Here is a 19,869-nt window from a genome sequence, read left to right as displayed (position 1 = left end):
AACAACCCCATCTGCTGCCGCCCTCCACACGGTCCTGACCCGGTCTCCCAGAAACTCCCTCTCCTCTCCCCCAAGCATTGCGTGAAGAAGGCTTCTCTGTGAGGACCCAGGGCCCTGCCCCACCCGGCCTCACTCTGCTGTGACTCGGCCAGCCCCGGGCCGCCTCACCTCGCAGAGGGCCCCAGGCTTAGCACAGGCGTCTGAGCAGTGAAGGAAAGCCAGGCGAGCCCTCCCTCAACTCCACAGGGTTTGTTTTCTATCCGCTCTGCAGGCTGAGCCTTTGCTCCGAAGGCCACGCTGGGAGCAGCTTGGGCCGCGCCTGTGAGCAGGGGCAGCAACTGTGTTTCCTCCCATGTCCCATGCAGCCACAGCCCTGCGGTGACGCCTGTACCTGGCGTCCTCTCCAGCCTAGGACCTGGCAGGTTTTCTGAGTAAACATCTCCATTAGAAATCAAAACATGTCTCCTTTGCCGCAAACAGCATTGTCAGAAACAAGGGCTCTGCTGGGGGAAAGGGAAGAGCCCTGCTGGGAAAGGCGGGCAGAGAGAGGCTCCTCCTGACACCAGGCCTGCAGAGCCTGGGCCCTCAAAAACGGAGCTGCCACCAGGGCGAGGCTGCAGAAGCCTGCACTGCCGACTCGCCTGTTGGCCGAGGGCCCCAGGACCAGGGCTGCCCCAGGAGTGGCGTCTTGGTTATCCTCTTGCTTGGAAACAGGCAGCAGTTTGCCTGCACTGGTCTTTGTTGTATCTCCCAGCCATTTCTTCCCGTGCTTTTAGCACCTCCCAGACCTTTACCAAATGATTTGAGTATGGTGTCTGTCCTTCTCCTTCTTTCTTTTTGCCACACTGCAATATGTACAAAGAAAATCAAAATCAGAGGTAAGCATGGAAGAAAAAATAAAATGCAAACCAGCCATCTTCTCATCAGCTAAGGAAGGCAGCGTGTGAAGCGCTGTCACTGTGACCAGTACCTCAGCGATCAACTTTAAAGAGGAGAAATTTGGCTCACCATTTTCAGGGCATCGGCCCTGCTGCTTTTCAGCCTGTGTTGAAGCAGCACACCTGGCAGAAGTACGTGGTGGAACATGACTGCTCCTGTCACGGCCAGGAAGTGGAAGAGCAGAAGAGGGAAAGAGGAAGGGGCTCGGGTCCTGAATTAGGCTTCTTTTCTTGGCTAGGACTAAGTATCTGACACATGCGTCGTAAAGGAGTAAATGTTTATTTTGGCTCATGGTTTGAGACAGTTCAGTCCATGTTTGGCTGCCTCCAAGGCAAAACAATGGGAGGGCAGAACAGACTGGCAGGGGAAAGCTGCTCAACTCACAGCAGGCAGGAAGAAAAAGAGAAAAGAACGCGTCAGCGCACGAGTATATCCCCAGAGCAGTCTGGACAGCTCCCCTCCGGCAGCAGGGCTGCACCTCCTCAGCAGCACATTCACTGCTGCACCCATCAGGGTCTGAGCACAGGTCCTGGGATCCAGTGACCCCAGACCTCTGAACACGTGAGCTTTGGGGGACGCTTGTTAGATCCAAACCACAACAGGTCCCCACTGCTTTCCCAGGGCCAGCTTCCAGTGACCCGAAGACCTCTCGGAAGGCTCTGCCTCTTGAACTTTCCACCACCTCCCACTGGCACCAATCGGGAGCCTAAGCCTTTACTACACAGGCCTTTGGGGGAAGCAAAATCCAAACTGTAGCAGGCTTTCTAGAGATGGCTCTGTGCCCGCGCAGAGATCTGCCCCCAACCCTCGCTGTCTGCACCTCAGCCCTTTCCTTCTCCTCGCCATCCTCTCCCCTGCCTGGGGCTCCCCTTGAGTATCCCTTTACTCACTCTCACAGCTTTCGCTGAGCTCCAGACCGACATCAATGAGCTCACCAGTGACCTGGACCGCTCAGGAATCCCCTACCTGGATTACCGCACCTATGCAATGCGAGTACTGTTCCCAGGCATTGAGGACCACCCTGTCCTGCGGGAGCTGGAGGTAAAGCCTGTGTCCCTGCCCAGCCACCTCGCAGGGCCAGGGTTCCCAGGAAGCCCAGCTGGGCCAGGGGCCGGGGTCAGGTTAGGGGTGTGCGGGCTGACGGTGCAGAAGAGCCTTGTGGCGCTAGTGCAGTCGGGGAAGTCAGCCATGGGAGCACCGGGACAGGGGATCCAGGCACAAGTCCAGGGTGAGGCTTATTGTTGGTCGACTTTTAACTGACGACTGAATTAATAACAAAAATCCTAGGCCGGGCATGGTGGCATGCCTGTAGTCCCAGCACCTGGGAGGCCGAGGCAGGAGGATTGCCACAAGTTCAGGCCAGCTTGGGCTACATAGCAAGATCCTGTCTCAAAAAAAGTTAAAAAAATAACAAAAGCCCTGCCTCACTCTGAATTGGTTTAAGGTGGCTTAAGAAAGATATAGGATTTGTGCGGTTTGTTCATTCCTTTGTTTGTTTGTTTTACTGAAATTAACAAGTCAGGACCAGAAGTTGAGGGGAGTCTGATGGGCTTTCCCTTGGGGAGCCCCCGTTGTTCTCTCAGAGAGCTGTTCAAGGGGCCTCGCCACCCCGGTCTGGCGGAGCGTCAGAGCGGCCGACCCGAGCGGGCAGCGTGGGTGGGCGGTCCGGTGGGCGTTTCCACGCCTGTCCTCAGCAGGCCCCGAGAGAGCCTGGCTAAAAGCGGCCTCGCCCCGCCCAGGTGCAGGGGAACGGGCAGCAGCACGTGGAGAAGGCGCTGAAGCTCTTCGCCCAGCTCATCAACAACAAGGTCTTCCTGCTGACCTTCATCCGCACGCTGGAGCTGCAGCGCAGCTTCTCCATGCGCGACCGCGGCAACGTGGCCTCGCTCATCATGACCGGGCTGCAGGGCCGCCTGGAGTACGCTACCGACGTCCTCAAGCAGCTGCTGTCCGACCTCATCGAGAAGAACCTGGAGAACAAGAACCACCCCAAGCTGCTGCTGCGGAGGTCCGAGCCCAGCCGGGCAGCACGAGGGGCGGCAGCATCGGGACGGGGACCGGCCTCTCCCTAGACAGGCACCCAAGCCACACGGGGGGAGGCCGGTCCCCAGAAGCGGCACCACGGGGCACGGCCTGTGTCCACGGCCTCCCAGAGCGGAGTCCGGTCCCGCAGTCCTGACAGACCACAGGGTCCAGGGGGCCGAGTGCACGTGGTCTGCACGGGACACACACACACACAGGCACACGCACACGCACGCACGCACACACCCCGCCGACCTTGCCGCTTGCTGGCACCTTACTTAGGCTCCCCGTGGACACAGTGTGGTGACATTGCCGGGTCTTTCCCTCCCCCACCTCTGGAGCTGTGCTGTCCAGCACCAGGCCACTGGCCATAGGGAGCGATTAACTAAAGTGAAATACTAGGCCGACTTCACTAATCTGATGGTGCTGGCCGCGTTCCCAGTGCCCAGCTGCCCAGTGCTACCTGTGGCCAGTGGCCGCCATGTTGGACAGCACAGACAGAAATCATTCCCAGCCCTGCTCCCATTGCCTGGCGCTGAGCTAGAGGTACGGTGCAGGGTCCGTGCCCAGCCTCCAGGTTGGAATCAACAGCATCTACCACCTGCCCCACTTGCCACTTTCCTGGCCTGGGAGAGGGCTACAAACCTGGATCCCCTTCATCCACCCCTCTGGAGGCCATGGGGGCTGAGCACAGCCCTGGAGCCCCTCTGGGCAGCAGGGGTGGGAACAGCCACCTCACCCCTCCTCCTTAGCTTGCTGCTATCTAGGGCCCAGGCTTCCAGGGCCTGAGTGGGGTGAGCGTGGCTTTGTTTTATGAGCACTGAGCCCCCATCCTGCCAATCTGAGCATTAGAAACTCTCATTAGGATCTGTTGTATTTAAATTAGAGCTAATCTCAGGCACAATGCAGGGAGAGGTTGCTGGGAGGGCCCAGGGAGAAAGCTACAATTTCTTCTGCCATTGTCACTCTCTCCCAGCCCCAGATTGCTGAGCGGCCCTGGCAAATGTCTGGGATTTACAGCTACTTGAGGGTATAATTTGCACCACGTGCAGGGAGTTAGAATACCCCTCTGGCAGGCAGGCTTTTCCATCACCAAGGTTCTGTCACAGCAGCTTTGTTTCTTCCCCAGTCCCCAGATTCGCAGCCGGGGAGTGGGGGATGCTTGCAAAAACAGATACCCTGTTGGCCAGACTCTTAAGCACTGCCTTTACCTGCAGGGCTGGATCCCAAGCCACACAACAGCAGTAATGGTAGCTCACGTTTACACATCCTGTCCTGGGGCTGGTGCTATTCTTAGCACTCTGAATATCTTAACTCTTTCAGCCCCCAACAACACCTGTGTGAGGTAGACACTAAGACTGTGCCCTTTAAAAATGAGGAAACTGAACCCAGAGAGGCTAATGACTTGCCCACGGTCCACCACTAGCTCAGGGCAGAGCCAGGATTGGAACCCAAGACAGTCTGACTGAGTGTTTGGAGGGGCAGGTGCCAGACGTGCAAGACAGAGTATCCAGGTACGCAGGAACCACCCTGCTCACCACCCTGAGGCCGGAAGACAGTGGGGGGACTGCAGCCTCTGCCTCAGGCACGGCCGCAGCAGTGTGGGATGGAAGGCCTCACCCACCGTTTGCCCCAGAAACCCAAGCTCAGAAAGAGACTCGCACTCCGCACCCTGGTGCGGCTGGGCTGGGACCTGGTGCCCCCCATTTTCTCAGGCCCCCAGAACCAGCTCAGGGTCCACTCTGAGGCCTGAATAACAACTGCGCCTCCTTGGCCTCCCCAGGACCGAGTCGGTGGCCGAGAAGATGCTGACCAACTGGTTCGCCTTCCTCCTGCACAAGTTCCTGAAGGTGAGGGAACCCCAGCCCTCGGGGCTGGCGCCCAGGGCCCCTCCGCACCTCCACACCCCAGGGGCGCCCGGAGAGGGGGCGCCCAGAGAGGAAGGGCCCGGCCCACACTTCCCGCGCCCGCTGTGCCCACAGGAGTGCGCGGGGGAGCCGCTCTTCATGCTGTACTGTGCCATCAAGCAGCAGATGGAGAAGGGCCCCATCGACGCCATCACCGGCGAGGCACGCTACTCCCTGAGCGAGGACAAGCTCATCCGGCAGCAGATAGAGTACAAGACCCTGGTGAGGGCCGGCTCCTCCCACGCTCTACCCTCCGCCCCGAGCCGGTCCAGTCCGTGGGACCCGCAGAGCCGGCCGACAGGTCCGGGAGCCGCGGCTGTACTGTTTGTATCGAGGACGAGGCAGCTCCCTGGTTCCTTTCTCCTGCCTCAGCCCGTGAGCCCTGGGGACTCTGCCTCAGTTTACTGTAGGCAATACTGGGGGACAGGAGGTGAATCTGCTGATTCCCGGTGCAGAAGCTCTGGGGAAAGGGGAGCCCAGCCCCTGACCCACCTGGCACCGTCCCCAGAGCCCTCCCGGGCATCAGCCCAGGATCAGTCTCCCCGCGGCCATCCAGGAGCTAGAAAGGAGGGGCGGCTCGGTGATGCAGGCTCGAGGCACAGGAGAGAGCTGCACCTAGGGGGCAGCTGAAGAAGACTCCGACTCCGAGGCCTCCGGCCTCCCACCCGGCACTGCTCCCTCAGCTGCTGACTCGCGCCCCACTTGCAGATCCTGAACTGTGTCAATCCCGACAACGAGAACAGCCCAGAGATCCCGGTGAAGGCGCTGAACTGCGACACCATCACGCAGGTCAAGGAGAAGATCCTGGACGCCGTGTACAAGAACGTGCCCTACTCCCAGCGGCCTCGCGCCGTGGACATGGACTTGGGTAGGAAGCCCGGCTCTGGAGTGTGGGCGAGGGGCGCCCCTGGAGGGCAGGGCACGCCAACCCCCAGCACAGCCTCCTGGAAGGTGTCTCCCAGGGCCCGGGCCAGGCGGGGGCCCTGGGAAGGACTCCCCCCGGCTGCCGTGGGCACCAGCACCAGCACCAGCACCGGGCTCCGGGTTACCAGGGTTGCCGGGTCCCTAGAGCAGGCCCGGCTGGGCGGCCCCGCCCCTCACTGCTGCCTGCGCCGCCTTCTCCCCAGAGTGGCGCCAGGGCCGCATCGCCCGGGTGGTCCTGCAGGACGAGGACATCACCACCAAGATCGAGGGCGACTGGAAGCGGCTCAACACGCTGCTGCACTATCAGGTGAGGCCGGGGCGGGGCCTCTGCTCAGACAGGTGCTGTGCTCTGGGCTGGGGTGTGGGACCTTCAGCCCCCCAGTGATCCCTGCCTCCTAATCACTGCAGCCTCGACCCCTGTCAGTGGGTTTGGTGCCTTTTCTTCCTTTCCCGGGATCCTGGAACAGGGCTTCTCAGCTCCTGGTGTCCCCTAGCTTCACTGGAGGAATTTAGACGAACATGAGTCTTAAGGCCCCACCCTCACCCTCCGAGCAGGTATAACTGTCCAGGCCAAGGCCAGGTCCCACATCTACAGGAAGGCCCGCCTGTGGCCGAGCCCTCACCCTGTGACCAGTGCCTGAGAGTGCCTGGCACCTACTCTCTCTGGTTTCTTGCTCTCTGAGCTTCGGGTTTGCAGGCAGCAGGGGAGCTGACAGGCTTGTCTTCAGGTTCTGCCTCTCACCACCTCGTGTCCTTGGAAGAGTTATTTCAGCTGCCTTTTGCTTGGAAAAGGGGGCCTCTAGGAATCCCTGCCCTGCTTAGGAGAAAGCATAGCCTGTGACGTGTTTGCATGCTGGAAGACACAGTGAGCATTCGAAAACCCCCAGCAAAAGGACACAAGATCCAGGAGTGTCCCCTCCTATCCCATGGGAAACATTTGGGGCAGGGGCTGGGGGACCCTAAGATTAAGCACAGGTAGACAGATTGGGATTCGGGGAAGATACTGAAACAGAAACTGGAAATGAGAGACACCGAGGGAAATTAAACCAACTACAGGAAGCGCCTCAGGCTGCAAGGCCCAGGGGATTGTCTGATTAATGACATCCTCCTCGTGTCCCCCCCTCACAAAGTGAGGTGTGCAGAGGCGCTGGCAGGCCGGGCTGGCAGGCACAGAGCTGCCAGTGACCAGACTGCTGGGAGCCCAGGAGCTGGCCCGGAGCCTCGGGGGCACAAAGGATGGCAGGGGACACTGGGTACCCCAGGCGGTACTCCCAGACCCCACCCCTCTGGCTGGCCTCATCCTCTGTGTTCACGCCTCACCTGGAGCCCAGCCCATGCAGGAGGAGGGTGATGCAAAGGGAAGAGATAGGATCTGGGAGCTGCCCTTGAAGCCCCGCCACCCCAGGAACTGGTAGTGTGACTGCAGTCTCTCCCAGCCTTGGGCTCCTCATCTGCAAAATGGAGATAACCCCCTGACTGGTGAATGTATGAAGGTGGTGGAAGGATTAGAAACCAGAGGTGAGGTACCCAGAACGCATACGTACTGCAACAGAGTTCTAATCACTCCCGTTAATTCTGTACACAACACATCCCACGGCCCACCACGACTCGCGGTGAAGGCATCCCATAGAACACTTGTAATGAGCCAATTAGGACTGAACAAGAACATGCGAAAGTCCTGCATCTTCGAGGGCAGGAGTGGGGACTTTCTGCTGTCTCTGTGCTCTGACGCGTGCTCCTGGGCTGCCCACCCTGTAGCCCCTGAGCGGAAGCACGAAACAGTGCTCGTCCTACAAACCACTTCCAATTCCCTGATGGCATTTGTCATTCATGTGTTCATTCATGTGTCAAGTATTTACCTAGTGTTACTGAGTGTGAGACATTTCTCGAATGCTAGCCCTGGGTGGCAGGGGCCCCAGGGTCTTCCCCCCTTTGGGAGGCTCTGATGATGACAATGAGGGCGATACTCACAATGGGACACTAAGGCCAGCACTTGCTGAGTGCTCGATGAACACCAGCCACTCGCTCAGCCTTTCCACATCCCGGTTCCTTTAATAATCCCCACAGCTATGATTGTTAGACACGATTATTGTCCCCCTGACAAACGAGACAACTGAGGCCCAGAGTTTAAGTTGTCCAGCTGGTAGCCAAGGACAGTCCCTACCAGGCTTCTTGGGCACTGGCTTTCTCAACCCAGTTTGGGTGAGAAAAAGAAAATCCAAGAATGAAAGCAGTTTAATGGCTGGACCTAGAATTGAGTTGAACTCCGGTCCTGTGAGTCACCTTGTGGCTCTTCCGGTAGGTGACAGGAAACCATAAATAATGGAATCTGTTCTTGCAGGGCATGTAAACCCCTGTCCCTGCCAAGCGTTTAGAAAGGGGTTTCTGGGGAGTTGGTGGCAAGGAGAATCCCTGAAGGGCAGAAGCAGCGAGTCCAATGCGATGGTGCAGACCGAGCTGCCCCAGGGGGAAGCGACAGAGCACCAGCACCTTCTGAATGGAGGACCAGCTTCGAGGGCTCCAGGCCCTCAGGTCTGCACTGCCCTCCCATGACCCTCCCTGGAGTCAGAGGTCGTTGGAGCCCCTACAGAAGAAAATCTGCATAATCTTAATTAGCAAAGTGATATTAAAAAACTGCCCAGTCTCCTGCAGATTTATAGGGAAGGTAAAATTAAACACCACCTCTAAAACTGGCTATCAGGGAATCTCGTTAGCACTAATGTTCATTTACAGTTTGACTTCCCAACATTTAATTCTTTTTTGGTGGGAGAGAGGGACTGACGATATAAGACCCAGAAAGATGGTTTTATGACTGGTGCAGCTATAAATCAAACTTATAAAGTTCATAAAAATTGTTAAAATGAAAAATGGTTTAATAGGAATATTTTATGGCCCATAACATTATTATAGCTGTTTTATTCCCTCTGCGTTAGGGGTTTAATTGGATCGCCAGAATTCTGGGGATTCTCCCTTTTTATTGGATGGAGGGTAATCTTAAATCAAAATGGCCCAAATGTCTTCAATATGGCTCCTCAGTTATCAGCCCATCCCTATCGGATGGGTGCTGGGCCTGGTCCCCTCGCAGAGCATGGAGTAAGGCACCACCTTTCTCTCTGACTCCCCAAGGGCAGCTGCCCTTTTGGTAGAAACTATTCAAGGTAGCCCAGACATCGTAGCGTGCAGGCCAGGAAGAAATCAGAGCCAAAAGGGACAGCGTATGACTTGAGATAAAATCCCAGATGATCCTGTAGAGGGAGGAGAATATGCGCTCTGGAGCCCGCCAGATCTGGCTACCAACATTCGCTCTAACTATGTGACCTTGAAGATGTTGCTTAGCCTCCCCCGCTCCCGTCTCTTCATCTGTAAAATGGGAGTAACTGTCCTGAACTCACAGGACAGATAGCGGCCACATCTAGCCCCGCTCTGTCCCGTGGAAACATAGTGCAAACCACACATGCAAGGTGCCTGTGTAATTTTAAACTTTTTACTAAGCACATTAAAAAGCAAACATTGGCAGATGAAATTAATGTTAACAATGTATTTAATTTAACCTAATCAATCTAAAATAAGTAGTGTTTCACTGTGTAATCAATATAAAGATTATTAGTGAGACCGTTTAGGTCCTTTTATTTATGCTGCATCATCAGAATCCAGCGTATCTTGCACATTGCTAGCACACCCCACTGCAGATGCTTAGAGTGGGTCCTGGTTGTCACTGACCGCTTTTCAGGTGCTCAGCAGTCACCTGTGACAAGAAGCTACCACACCAGCAGTGCCACTCTGGCCCAATAACAGTGCAAAGCATTGCGTGACTGCTGTTTTGGGTCTTCCTAAATTCCTCACTGCCTGCCGCTCAGATCCCATAACCCCCACCATACTTGGCTGTGTAAAGTCCCGTGATACCCGCGTTCACCCGTACTGTGTCTTCTGCACCCGCTCAGGTGTCAGACAGGTCGGTGGTGGCCCTGGTCCCCAAACAGACCTCTTCCTACAACATGCCCGCCTCTGCCAGCATCTCCCGGACGTCCATCAGCAGATACGGTGAGCCCCGGGGAGGCAGCCCAGCAGCTCAGACTGGGGCCTGCGGGTCCCCGGCTCCACTAACCCCTCCTCTCAGGGCTAAGCCCCCTGTCCGGCTGCCACTCAAAGGCAACGGCTCATTTGCTCCCGTTCCCACCAATCCAGCCCTCAGCTGAAGGAGTAGGGCCCTGTGCCCTTCCTCTGAAGCAGCAGGCTTGGGAAGGAGTCAGGGTGGCTCCTTGTTCTAGAAAAGACTACGGGCTCCTCTTCCTCATGCCAAGCAGACATCCCTGAAGTAACCCAGCAAGTGTGAGGTCTACAGTCCGTTTCTGGTGGCACCCGGATTGTTGAGTGAATGCACAGGTGGGCGGGAGTCCAGAATGAACTGGCCAGCCACAGGATGGCCTGAGGCACTCAGAGCCCTGCACCTCGCTCCCTCCAGACTCCTCCTTCAGGTACACGGGCAGCCCTGACAGCCTGCGCTCCCGGGCCCCCATGATCACCCCAGACCTGGAGAGTGGGGTCAAGATTTGGCACCTGGTGAAGAACCATGACCACGGCGACCAGAAGGAGGGTGACCGGGGCAGCAAGATGGTGTCTGAGATCTACCTGACCCGGCTGCTGGCCACCAAGGTAACTCCCGCTCTGCTCTGCCCAGGCCAGGAAGCCCTGGAGGGCCCATGGAGATGGGACATGGTCCAGGACCATGGACGGAGTCCCCAGGGCATCGGCCCCGTGACAAAGCGGCAATGGACCCACTGCTCCCCTGAGAATGCTGTTTCCCTCAGTCCGGGCCCCTCCCGCAGGAAGACCCTACTGTTGTGTAAGCCTGGCAGATGTCCCCCGCTCCACCCCACTGCCTTTTCTACCCCTTTCTGGCTGAACTGGGAGAGAAAGCAGAAGGCCCCATCCTGCCAACGGTCCAAGGGAAGGCGCTCTCTCCTCGCCTCAGCCCCACTGCCCCACATGTTGATGGAGGTGGAGGCAGCATCTTCTAGCCTTGCCAGTAGAGGATGAAATAACTCTTAAGGATGTCAGCCACATGGCTCCTGTCCCCAAGTCGGGCTAGATTTCCCCCACTGAGCCCACAGCAGTGCTGCTGAGTTTCCAGCAGCACCGTCCAACTCACAGCCCCAGTCTTGCTCCCAGAAAGCCCAGAGCCATTGTCTCAGACCCCATCTCTCCATTTCTGCTCTGCCCAAGTATGCCCAGTGACGCTCGAAGACCAGCAGAGAGGGGCAGAGAAGGCAAAGCTAGCAGTTCAGGTGGCCCGGAGCCTGCACACAGTGGGACCCAGGCTCGGTCTGCCCTTGCCTGAGAGCCCCGGAAGTCCGTGCTCCAGATGCCACTCGGCCCAGGTCACTAGTTGCCGGAGGCTCTTTGTACTTCCTGTCAGACCCTCCTGGGCGCTGCCAGGCTCCAGCCAGGAGGCCCCTGTCCTCCCACTGTGCCCCCGCCCTTGGGAAGCCTGGGCTCAGCGCACTTCCTGTCTTCCCATCACAGGCCCTGAGCCCGCCTGCTCTCGCAGCCGCAGGCAGCTGCAGATGAGAGCAGAGGCTCTGCAGATCCTCAGCCCCTCCCACCTCGCCACACTACACACAGCCTCTCCTCACAGCTGGCTCCCAGGCAAGATGGGCCCAGGGCACCATCTGCTGTGCCCTCCCTCCACCCACTTCACACTGTCCCCTCTGCTCCCCCAGGGCACCCTGCAGAAGTTTGTGGATGACCTGTTTGAGACCTTGTTCAGCACTGTGCACCGGGGCAGTGCCCTGCCCCTAGCCATCAAATACATGTTTGACTTCCTGGACGAGCAGGCAGACAGACACAGCATCCACGACACCGATGTTCGGCACACCTGGAAGAGCAACTGGTAACCCCAGGGGTGCCCCGCAGGAGGTGCAGCCTGCAGAGGCCCAGAGCTGGGGGTGGGGGCAGCAGGACCCTGGACATGCCAGGCAAGCTGTTCCTAGCTGGGGCTGCGTGACTGGAGGCTCCTAGAACACACAGCGCACGCACACTGTGCACAGCAGTGTGGTTTCCGGGCTGCTGCTCCCAGGGACTGCCTGCTCCCAGGGGCTGCCGGCTGGAACTCTCATGCACAGCTAAGCTCTGCCCATGCAGCCTGGTTGCCTCCCCCGGGAGTGCCCTCCCCTGACTCTGAAACCTCTGGTCTTCAGGACAGGGAGCTGGGGCACCTACGCAGAGGTTGCATTGGAAGCTGGCAGCGGAGCAGAGCCAGGTTCTGCTAGGCATTCTGACTGAGACAGGACGGTGGTACAGTGGGCAGGAAGTGGGGAGAGAGCACACACCTGCTGCAGCCTTGAATCCACAGCTCCGAGTTCCGGGGCAAACTTGATCCCTTAAGCCCATTATTCCCCCAACACCATAGCTCTCAGGAAGCAGCGGGCAGAGTGTCCCGCAGCTGTGCTGTCCTCCCTAGCCACCTCCACATCCAGACCAGCAGTGGAGGACAGCTCCCTTGGCTGTCAGGAGACTTCCCTTCCTGCTGTGTGACCCTGGACCACAGGCCAAGCTAAGCACTGGCTTTCGGGTCAGACAGGGCCTGGCCAAGCCAGAGTCAGAGGCTTCCTCTGGGGGAGAGTGGGGAGAGGTGAGGCCCTGGCATTTGGGTTGGGCAGGGCGCCCACGCAGCTGTCTGGAGTCAGCGATCTCAGAAAACAGAGCTGACACAGATGGGCCCAGGCTGTTATTTGGGAATCAAAAGTCCTAGCAACCAGCAAAACAGTTTAGAAAGAGCCAACCCTGACCCCTTCTACTCCTGGCTTCTGGGAGGTGTTGTGGTGGCTGACCCCCTGCTTCTGCAGCTTTGATCACAGTGCAGGGAAAACAGAGAGGCTGGGTGGTTGTGGAGCGAGGCACCCACAGTGGAGGACCCTAGGGTGGGCCTTTCCTCTGCCTCTCAGTGACAGGATTTGAGGGATCTTCGCCCAGCACCGGGTGAAGGCAGTCTGGGGAAATCAGAGCAAGTTCTGAGTTATCCAACCTGTGCCTTCTGTGGGCTGGCCAGACCCACACAACGGAGCCGCACTCCCCTGGTGTTGTGGTGGGCAGAGCCCCTGGTCCAGACTTTGTCCAAGAAATATGATCAGAAGGCCTCCAGGTTGCCGGGAGGAGGAGGACCAAAGATATGCACTGGCTCTCAGCTGAGGCAGCTCCTTTCAGGTCAGCGGAAAGTGACCAAGTCAAGCAGAAATCACAGCAGGCGGCCTTGGGGGGACGGACAGTGGCCTTTCCCAAGATCTGCCATGACAAGGACATCTGGGGAAGCCTGGAGTCTGTGAGACTCAAGGCATGACAGAGAAGGGGATAGCCGGCCATCGTGCCTGGGGTGGAGGACAAGCCTGGGGACAGGGCTCACTGCACACAGGCATGAAAGGGTTAAGGCCGGAAGGCAGCTGGAAAAAGGCAGAACTGGAAAGGAGGGGACAGCAGCTGTTCAGGTTTAGAAGGAGGGTAAATGGGCTTTTCTGCCTCATGGTCCCAGGAACAGAAAAGCTTAAAAATTCCTCTGCTTAAAAATTCCCGAGTCGCTGAAGAAAGTCTCCTAACTACTGATGGCTCGTCTTGGGGTGGGAGAACTGGGAGCGACAGTGGAGCTTTCCCAGGGTGCCCACATCACATCGGCCTCCTCCTCCCTCTGCCCCTACCGGGACACAAGAAAGCCCTGGGGAGAGGCGTGAAAGAACTTGCCCCAGGGAGCCCATTCCCGGCCCCGCTGGGCAAGGCCAGCCCTGGGAAGCGGCGGTGGCAGCCGGGCTGGGCGGAGAGAGCAGGTGGTGCCCTTTGTGCCCACTCAGGCAGTGCCTGGGGCGGCCGGCGGCCTCCTTCCGGACAATGGCCACGGACGCTGGAGGGGAGCCTGGTGGCTTTGTTTGAAGCTCTGAGAAAACTGTGCTGTCCTCTGTACTTGGGCTCCCCTTGGGGCACTGAGGCCTTAGAAAAGCCTGGCAGAGGGGCCGGGCCCAGGCACACCCACCCCACCGGTGTTAGGGAACGGGTCAGGGGCCTGCTGAGCCCAAGGCCCTTCTCCTCCTCCCCCAGGCTCAGCAGCAGCAGCTCGGCTGAGCGAGCAGCCCTTTGCTATGATTTCATTCCCCACCTTCAGATAGAAGGTGTGATTCTTGGGGTGCTCTGCCTCCTCCCGCAGCCTGCCCCTGCGCTTCTGGGTGAACGTGATCAAGAACCCGCAGTTCGTGTTCGACATCCACAAGGGCAGCATCACGGACGCCTGCCTGTCAGTGGTGGCCCAGACCTTCATGGACTCCTGCTCCACCTCGGAGCACCGGCTGGGCAAGGACTCACCCTCCAACAAACTGCTCTACGCCAAGGACATCCCCAGCTACAAGAGCTGGGTGGAGAGGTGTGCAGATGCGGGCTGGGAACCTCACACTCCTCCCTCCCTCGCTCCGATGTTCCGCTTGGAGGGGTGGAAGGCTGTGTTTGTGCCATGGGAAGTGATGATTATTATCCTGATTACCTGTATTTAGCACAGGCTAAGCAACAGAACAGCACCATGGTAAAGACCTTGTGTGTGCCATCTCACTGAAATGCCAGTGGCACTGGGTGTGGCACACATTTGTCATCCCAGCGCTCTGAGAGGCTACAGCAAGAGGATCACAAGGTCAAGCTCAGCCTCAGCAACTAGTAGCTTCATGAGACCCCGTCTCCAAATTAAAAACATAAGGGCTGGGGATGTGGGGCATCTGGATTCAGTCCTCAATACCGCAGACACACACACACACACACACACACACACGTGCACGCACGCACACACATGCACACATGCAGTCCAGTGAAGTTGTCACTGACCATATCTTGCCTCAGGTCACCGCTAGCAGGTAGCATAGCTGGGGTTTGAGTACAAGGATTCTGGCCGGAGTCTGGGCTTCTACCCACTCTGTCAGGCCCTGCAGCCCAGAGCTAGAAGCTGGATGGAGTCTTCTGAAGAAGCTCTGGTCTCCAGCTTCAGCCTCAACTTGAGGCCAGCATGAGAGAAATGAGGGGCAGGAGCAGCCGGTGCAGCCAGGGACTGGGGCCAGGTTAGAGGCAGGCAGACCCTTGCCATGTCCTCATCGAGGGCCTTGTCCTGTGTGCGGCAGATACTATGCAGACATCGCCAAACTCCCCGCCATCAGCGACCAGGACATGAACGCCTACCTCGCCGAGCAGTCCCGCCTGCACGCTGCAGAGTTCAACATGCTGAGCGCCCTCAATGAGATCTACTCGTATGTCAGCAAGTACAGCGAGGAGGTAAGGCAGGGCCATGCAGGCACAGAGGCAGTGTGCAGGCAGTCAGGGCACAGGCCCACTCTGTCCTTATGTAACAATGGTGCAAGGACCCTGGCTAAGAAAACTGTTTGGAGTCAAAAGCCCATGAGCTCAGAATCATTATCGTTTCTTTATAAGGCAGCCTAACGGCTCCCTGATTTCTTGGGTGCTTTCTTATACATTGTTGTCTCTTTCACCCAATGTTAATACAATAAATAGCACTTTTAATAATTTGATTGTTTTTCAATTAAGATCATTGTATGATTGTCTCAATTACTTTTCTCTCATTGCTGAGACAAAATACCTGACACCCATAGTTAAAGGAGGAAAGGCTTATTTCTGCTCACAGTTTGCAGAGGTTTCAGTCCATAGTTGGCTGGCTCCGAGGCAGAGTGGCATGGCAGAGGGGCATTGCGGAGGAGAAACAGTTCATGGTGGGCAGAAGGTGGCAAAGCAAGCAAGAGGGACAAGACAAGCCTCTTTTTGCCCCTTATTTGTATCCAGGCTACCAGGATTAGGGTCAATAATAGCTATCACATAGTGCTTTCTATGTCCCAATACTGTTTTAAACTATATAATTTATATATACATATGTACATATATTTAGATGATGTGTGCATTATAATCATGCACTACATGTTGACATTTGGTCATCAGCACATCATATGCCTGATGGTGGCCTCTTGAGATTATAATGGAGCTGAAATGTCTCTGTCTGACCTCCTAGCCATCTTACTGTCCCATTACAAGGCTTTGCTCACATTCACGGTGATGCTGGTGTAAACACCTCTCCTATTCCAGCAGCCAGTCTGCAAAAGTGTGGCACACGCATTTGGGTCCAGTAGTAATGCTTGATATTAAAGGGCTGTTACTGGCTTACACGTTTACTATACTAGACTTTTTATCATCATTTTAGAATATATTCTTTCTACTTACAAAATAAAACGGCTGACCTTAGAGTAGGACACTGCATTATACCAGCTACAGCTGGCCTCACACATCTTGTTTTCTGTGCTTCTTGATATCATTTTCTTTTGTCCTTGATTTAATTTCACATTTGTGTGATGCCAAAGCTATCCAATGACCCATTTCTCAGGAAGTGCCCTTATGGTTAAGCAGTGCATGATTGTATATTAATTAAATGTATTCGTTCAGTTAATCATTTCAGTTACCAGAAGTTATGGAAGCGTAGACAGAAGGGTGTAGGCTCCATGGGCAGTGTCTGGGCACCTGGCCTGCAGTCACTCCCTCTGCTCTGTCCCTCAGCTCATTGGGGCCCTGGAGCAGGACGAGCAGGCTCGGCGGCAGCGGCTGGCCTACAAGGTGGAGCAGCTAATCAGCGCCATGTCCATCGAGAGCTAAGAGGAGGCCTGCCGTCCTGGGACAAGGAACCCATCCAAGCCGTCACCCTGGAGTCTCGGAAGGAAAGACAAGTGCAGGGGACCAGCCCCGAGCTTGCTGCCCCTGAGGCCCCATCCTGGGGAAAGGGGTGGGCCGCCAGCCAGGTTCCGTCACAGCCAGTTCCTGTGGGGAGGAGAGCGGGCGTCGGCCGTCCATGGCAGCGGCACCTAGGGCTGCCACCAGGCGAGGAAAAGGCGGCCCTTCCAGCTGAGAGGCTCAGGCTCGCTGGTCCTGCCTCTGTGACTGCTGCTTTGCATGAAACTCATTTGATGTATATTGGGGAAATAATGAGAACTTTATTTAATTTTTTTAAGAAAAAGGGAAAAAAACAGAAATAAAACAAAACAAAAAGCCGTCCTGTTAATCCCGTCCAACTTTGTTTAACTCTGACTTCCACCCCTTCCTTCTAGTCCCTGTCGTCTCCCCTTCTTCGTGTAAGTCCTCTGTCCAAATGGCAGGAAAAACCACGGAGAGCTGCAGAGAGAAGCCAGAGGCCAGAGGAGGTCTCCTTTCTCTCCAGGTAGAAAGCAGGAAACACAGCGGGAGGAGAATGGACGAGCACAGATCCACACCAAACACTTCGCAAACCCAGAAGCTGGTCAGACCTGGAAGCTGCTGGCAGCCGGGAGAGCGTAGGCACTGGGGCACCGTGGAACTGGGCACACAGCGCAAAGCCATCGCGTTGCCGTGCCTGGCTGGCAGGGACTTGAGCTTTACACCCACACACTGTCCGATCTCATCTCCAGAGAGAAGGGCTATCTATAGCGCACCAGTGCTTTCTGTACTGTTTCGGGGTTTATTTAATCCCAAACCTTGGCAGAGTAGGAACGGTCCTGAAAACGACCAAGGGATGCGTCGGAGAGGCGGGCCTCCCAGACCAGACACCTGGCTTCCCAGGGACAGCAGCAGCTCAGCCCCTCTTCAGGCCCCGCCCTGAGGCAGGGACATTCTGGGGCATGCCAGCCTGGTCTCCAGGAGGTCCCCTCAGGGTTGACTGGGGACAGGGTGTTTGGCTTTGGATTCCACTCCAGTCATCCCGTGGTGGTTCCCGGCAATTAAAGAGAAAACAAAAATCAAACACTGTTTACAGCAAGCAATACTTGAAGAGCATAGGTTTAAGAAGCTGCAGTATTTATTGTTATACTTTCTTTCATTCTCTCGTGCCTGGAGAGGGGAGACAACCCTTCGCTCACATCCCCAAGCTCCTGACCACCTAGGCGGACCACACTAGCCTCAGCAGATGTGACTGCCATGTCCCCAACTCACTGTCCCCTTCTGCCTCCGTGGACCTGTGGGATCGAAGGACAAGTGAATGTATTCTCACTGGGCTCCTTTCCTTCTCTCTCCTGCTGACTCCTACAAGCATGGATGGCCAGTGTGCCTGAGCGTAGTTTCCCAACCAAGAGACCAAAGCCCTGCGCTTGGGTCCAGAAGCCCCCAAGAAGCTGATGGAGTGATTCAAAGGAGGACACCTCTGGTGGCAGCAGGACATTGCACAAGGGTCCACCAGGAAGTCCCAGCATCCGTCCTTGGCATGGATCCAAGCAACCAGCTCCAGTTTCTCTACGAGCAGCACTGCAGCCGGGTCAGGAGAGCAGGAGAAAGGCAAAGGGGCAGAGTAAGGGCGGCAAGAGGAGACAATCTCCCCACCCCACCTTCTGCCTTTCTTGGCTCCAGGCATCCCAGCTGCAGTGCTGGGAAAGTAGACCAGCAACCGCAGGAGGGACTGGACCAGGGTCATCTCCTCTGCAGTTAACTCAGCCCCAGCTTCTCCTGCCCGGCTGTACCCCCGGGCCACTCCAGTTCCTGGAGGCTCTGCTGACCACATGCGATTCCCAGGAATCTCTGCCGGGGAGGCAGCATGGAGCCCTGGCTTCCCTCTTTGGCTTGTGGCTTTGGACGGCCATCTAACCACACAGCAGACTTTGCCTGGTCTCTTCAGCTCTAGTTTCTTATCTGAATGCAGCTGGCAAATGGGAAGAGAAAAGCATTCAGCAAAATACTCAGGAAACTTGCTGTTTTCATTATGATTCACAACCAGCCATGCCAAGGCCACTTTCTTCTGATGATGTACTTCTGTAGATGTTCCCTGAGCCTTGACAGCCTGAAAGGAAGCCTAATGACAGGCCCTGTGCACTAAGCCAAAGTGTTTGCTCCTCACAGCACCCAAAGCTCATCAGCTCGGAGCCCATCATGTATGGAAATGCAAGGAAAAGAGACATGGCCAGAGGGACACCAGTGGCGACTTTGTGATCCCCAGGGAAAATTCCAGCCCCAGGTGCATGAAGGGTTGGTTCCTGGTCACACTGCTGCTCAGGCTGGCATCCAGGGCTCTGTTTTGCCAAGAAGTCAAAACCAGTCACACATCTCTTTCGGCGGCATCTGACCCTCGCCCCTATGGATTTACCTCGTGTTTCCCAACGGCCACTTTGGTGACCACACGCTGTCCCTGAGGAGGCGTCCCTGCAGGTGCCTGGGGAGTATGGAGGACCATGGGGATGAAGAGAGGAGTGGAAAGGACCACAGCCAGCCGTGGATGGTCTGGCCACGTTCCTCGGGATTCCATGGCGGGGGGCGGGGGGCGTAAGCTGGCAAAGGAAGTGGCAGAGCAACATCCCTACAGGGGAAGACAAAGGAAAACTGGCTGCACACAGGCCAGGCCAGGAGGCCGCTGGCTGTAGCCGGCCCCATTCTAGCTTCCCACCTACCCACCCTCCACCAGCTCTTGGCTTGGGACCCCAAGACCCCATGGAAAGTCCCTGTGGAATGGGGAGGAGACGAAGGTTGTTCCCTCCCTTCTTGCTGTTTTCCAATCTGAGGATATTTTGGCCTCGTGTGAAGAAGTATGGAACCCACAGTCCCTCCCCACAAGAAGCCACCCATCCTGCGGGGAAGCAGGGAGGCTCCCCAAGGTCTGTCCAGCTGCGCTTGTTCTGTTGAGCCTTGGAAGAGACAACTCTCGGGAAGGAGCAGCACCCCCAAAGGCCTGGCAAGACCGACGATGCCAGTGAATGAAATGGAAGCCTGGCTGACCCTGCGGCCCCGTTCCCGCCCTCTGCATGGCCAGGTGCCTGTGTCCGCCATCCTAGTCCTACCTCTGACCACTACATGGCTCGCAAAACCCTCTCCCATCCTCCTCAGGGATGAGCTGCTAACCTCAATGGAGGGGAGGAGTTGTTTCGTGCATCCACTCATGCAGAGAATCTTCGTGAGCAGCAACGGTTCGCAAGGTGCTGGAAAAGTGAGTGACAAGAGTCCTTCTCCTACCAGATGTCTGTACTCCAGGCTGCTGGTTCCTGCAGCGGGCCCAGTCCTCCTCCCCCACTGGCAGAGCTCCTGTCACACAGAAAGGGAGTGCGGTGAAGAA

At 56.7% G+C, this 19,869-nt stretch overlaps 1 protein-coding gene across 1 annotated transcript in view; it reads left to right on the top strand.

The window, feature by feature from the left end:
• Plxna2 (plexin A2) overlaps nt 1-16,856 on the top strand; it is a 186,296-nt gene extending 169,440 nt beyond the window's left edge. Inside the window, exons 21-32 of the mRNA XM_004862039.4 lie at nt 1,838-1,980; nt 2,679-2,947; nt 4,745-4,811; nt 4,944-5,090; nt 5,577-5,736; nt 5,996-6,099; nt 9,734-9,833; nt 10,255-10,445; nt 11,513-11,682; nt 13,981-14,193; nt 14,933-15,083; nt 16,368-16,856. Of these exons, the coding sequence (XP_004862096.1) occupies nt 1,838-1,980; nt 2,679-2,947; nt 4,745-4,811; nt 4,944-5,090; nt 5,577-5,736; nt 5,996-6,099; nt 9,734-9,833; nt 10,255-10,445; nt 11,513-11,682; nt 13,981-14,193; nt 14,933-15,083; nt 16,368-16,463 (1,811 nt within the window). The 3' untranslated portion in view covers nt 16,464-16,856. The remainder of the gene's footprint in view (nt 1-1,837; nt 1,981-2,678; nt 2,948-4,744; nt 4,812-4,943; nt 5,091-5,576; nt 5,737-5,995; nt 6,100-9,733; nt 9,834-10,254; nt 10,446-11,512; nt 11,683-13,980; nt 14,194-14,932; nt 15,084-16,367) is intronic.
• The last annotated feature ends 3,013 nt before the right edge of the window (nt 16,857-19,869 follow it).

The sequence above is a fragment of the Heterocephalus glaber genome, unplaced genomic scaffold, assembly GCF_053883595.1.
Source record: "Heterocephalus glaber isolate CG9 unplaced genomic scaffold, H.glaber_assembly_v1.0 deba00001600, whole genome shotgun sequence".
Classification (NCBI taxonomy): domain Eukaryota; kingdom Metazoa; phylum Chordata; class Mammalia; order Rodentia; family Bathyergidae; genus Heterocephalus; species Heterocephalus glaber.
This window is presented reverse-complemented; position numbering and strand designations above follow the sequence as displayed.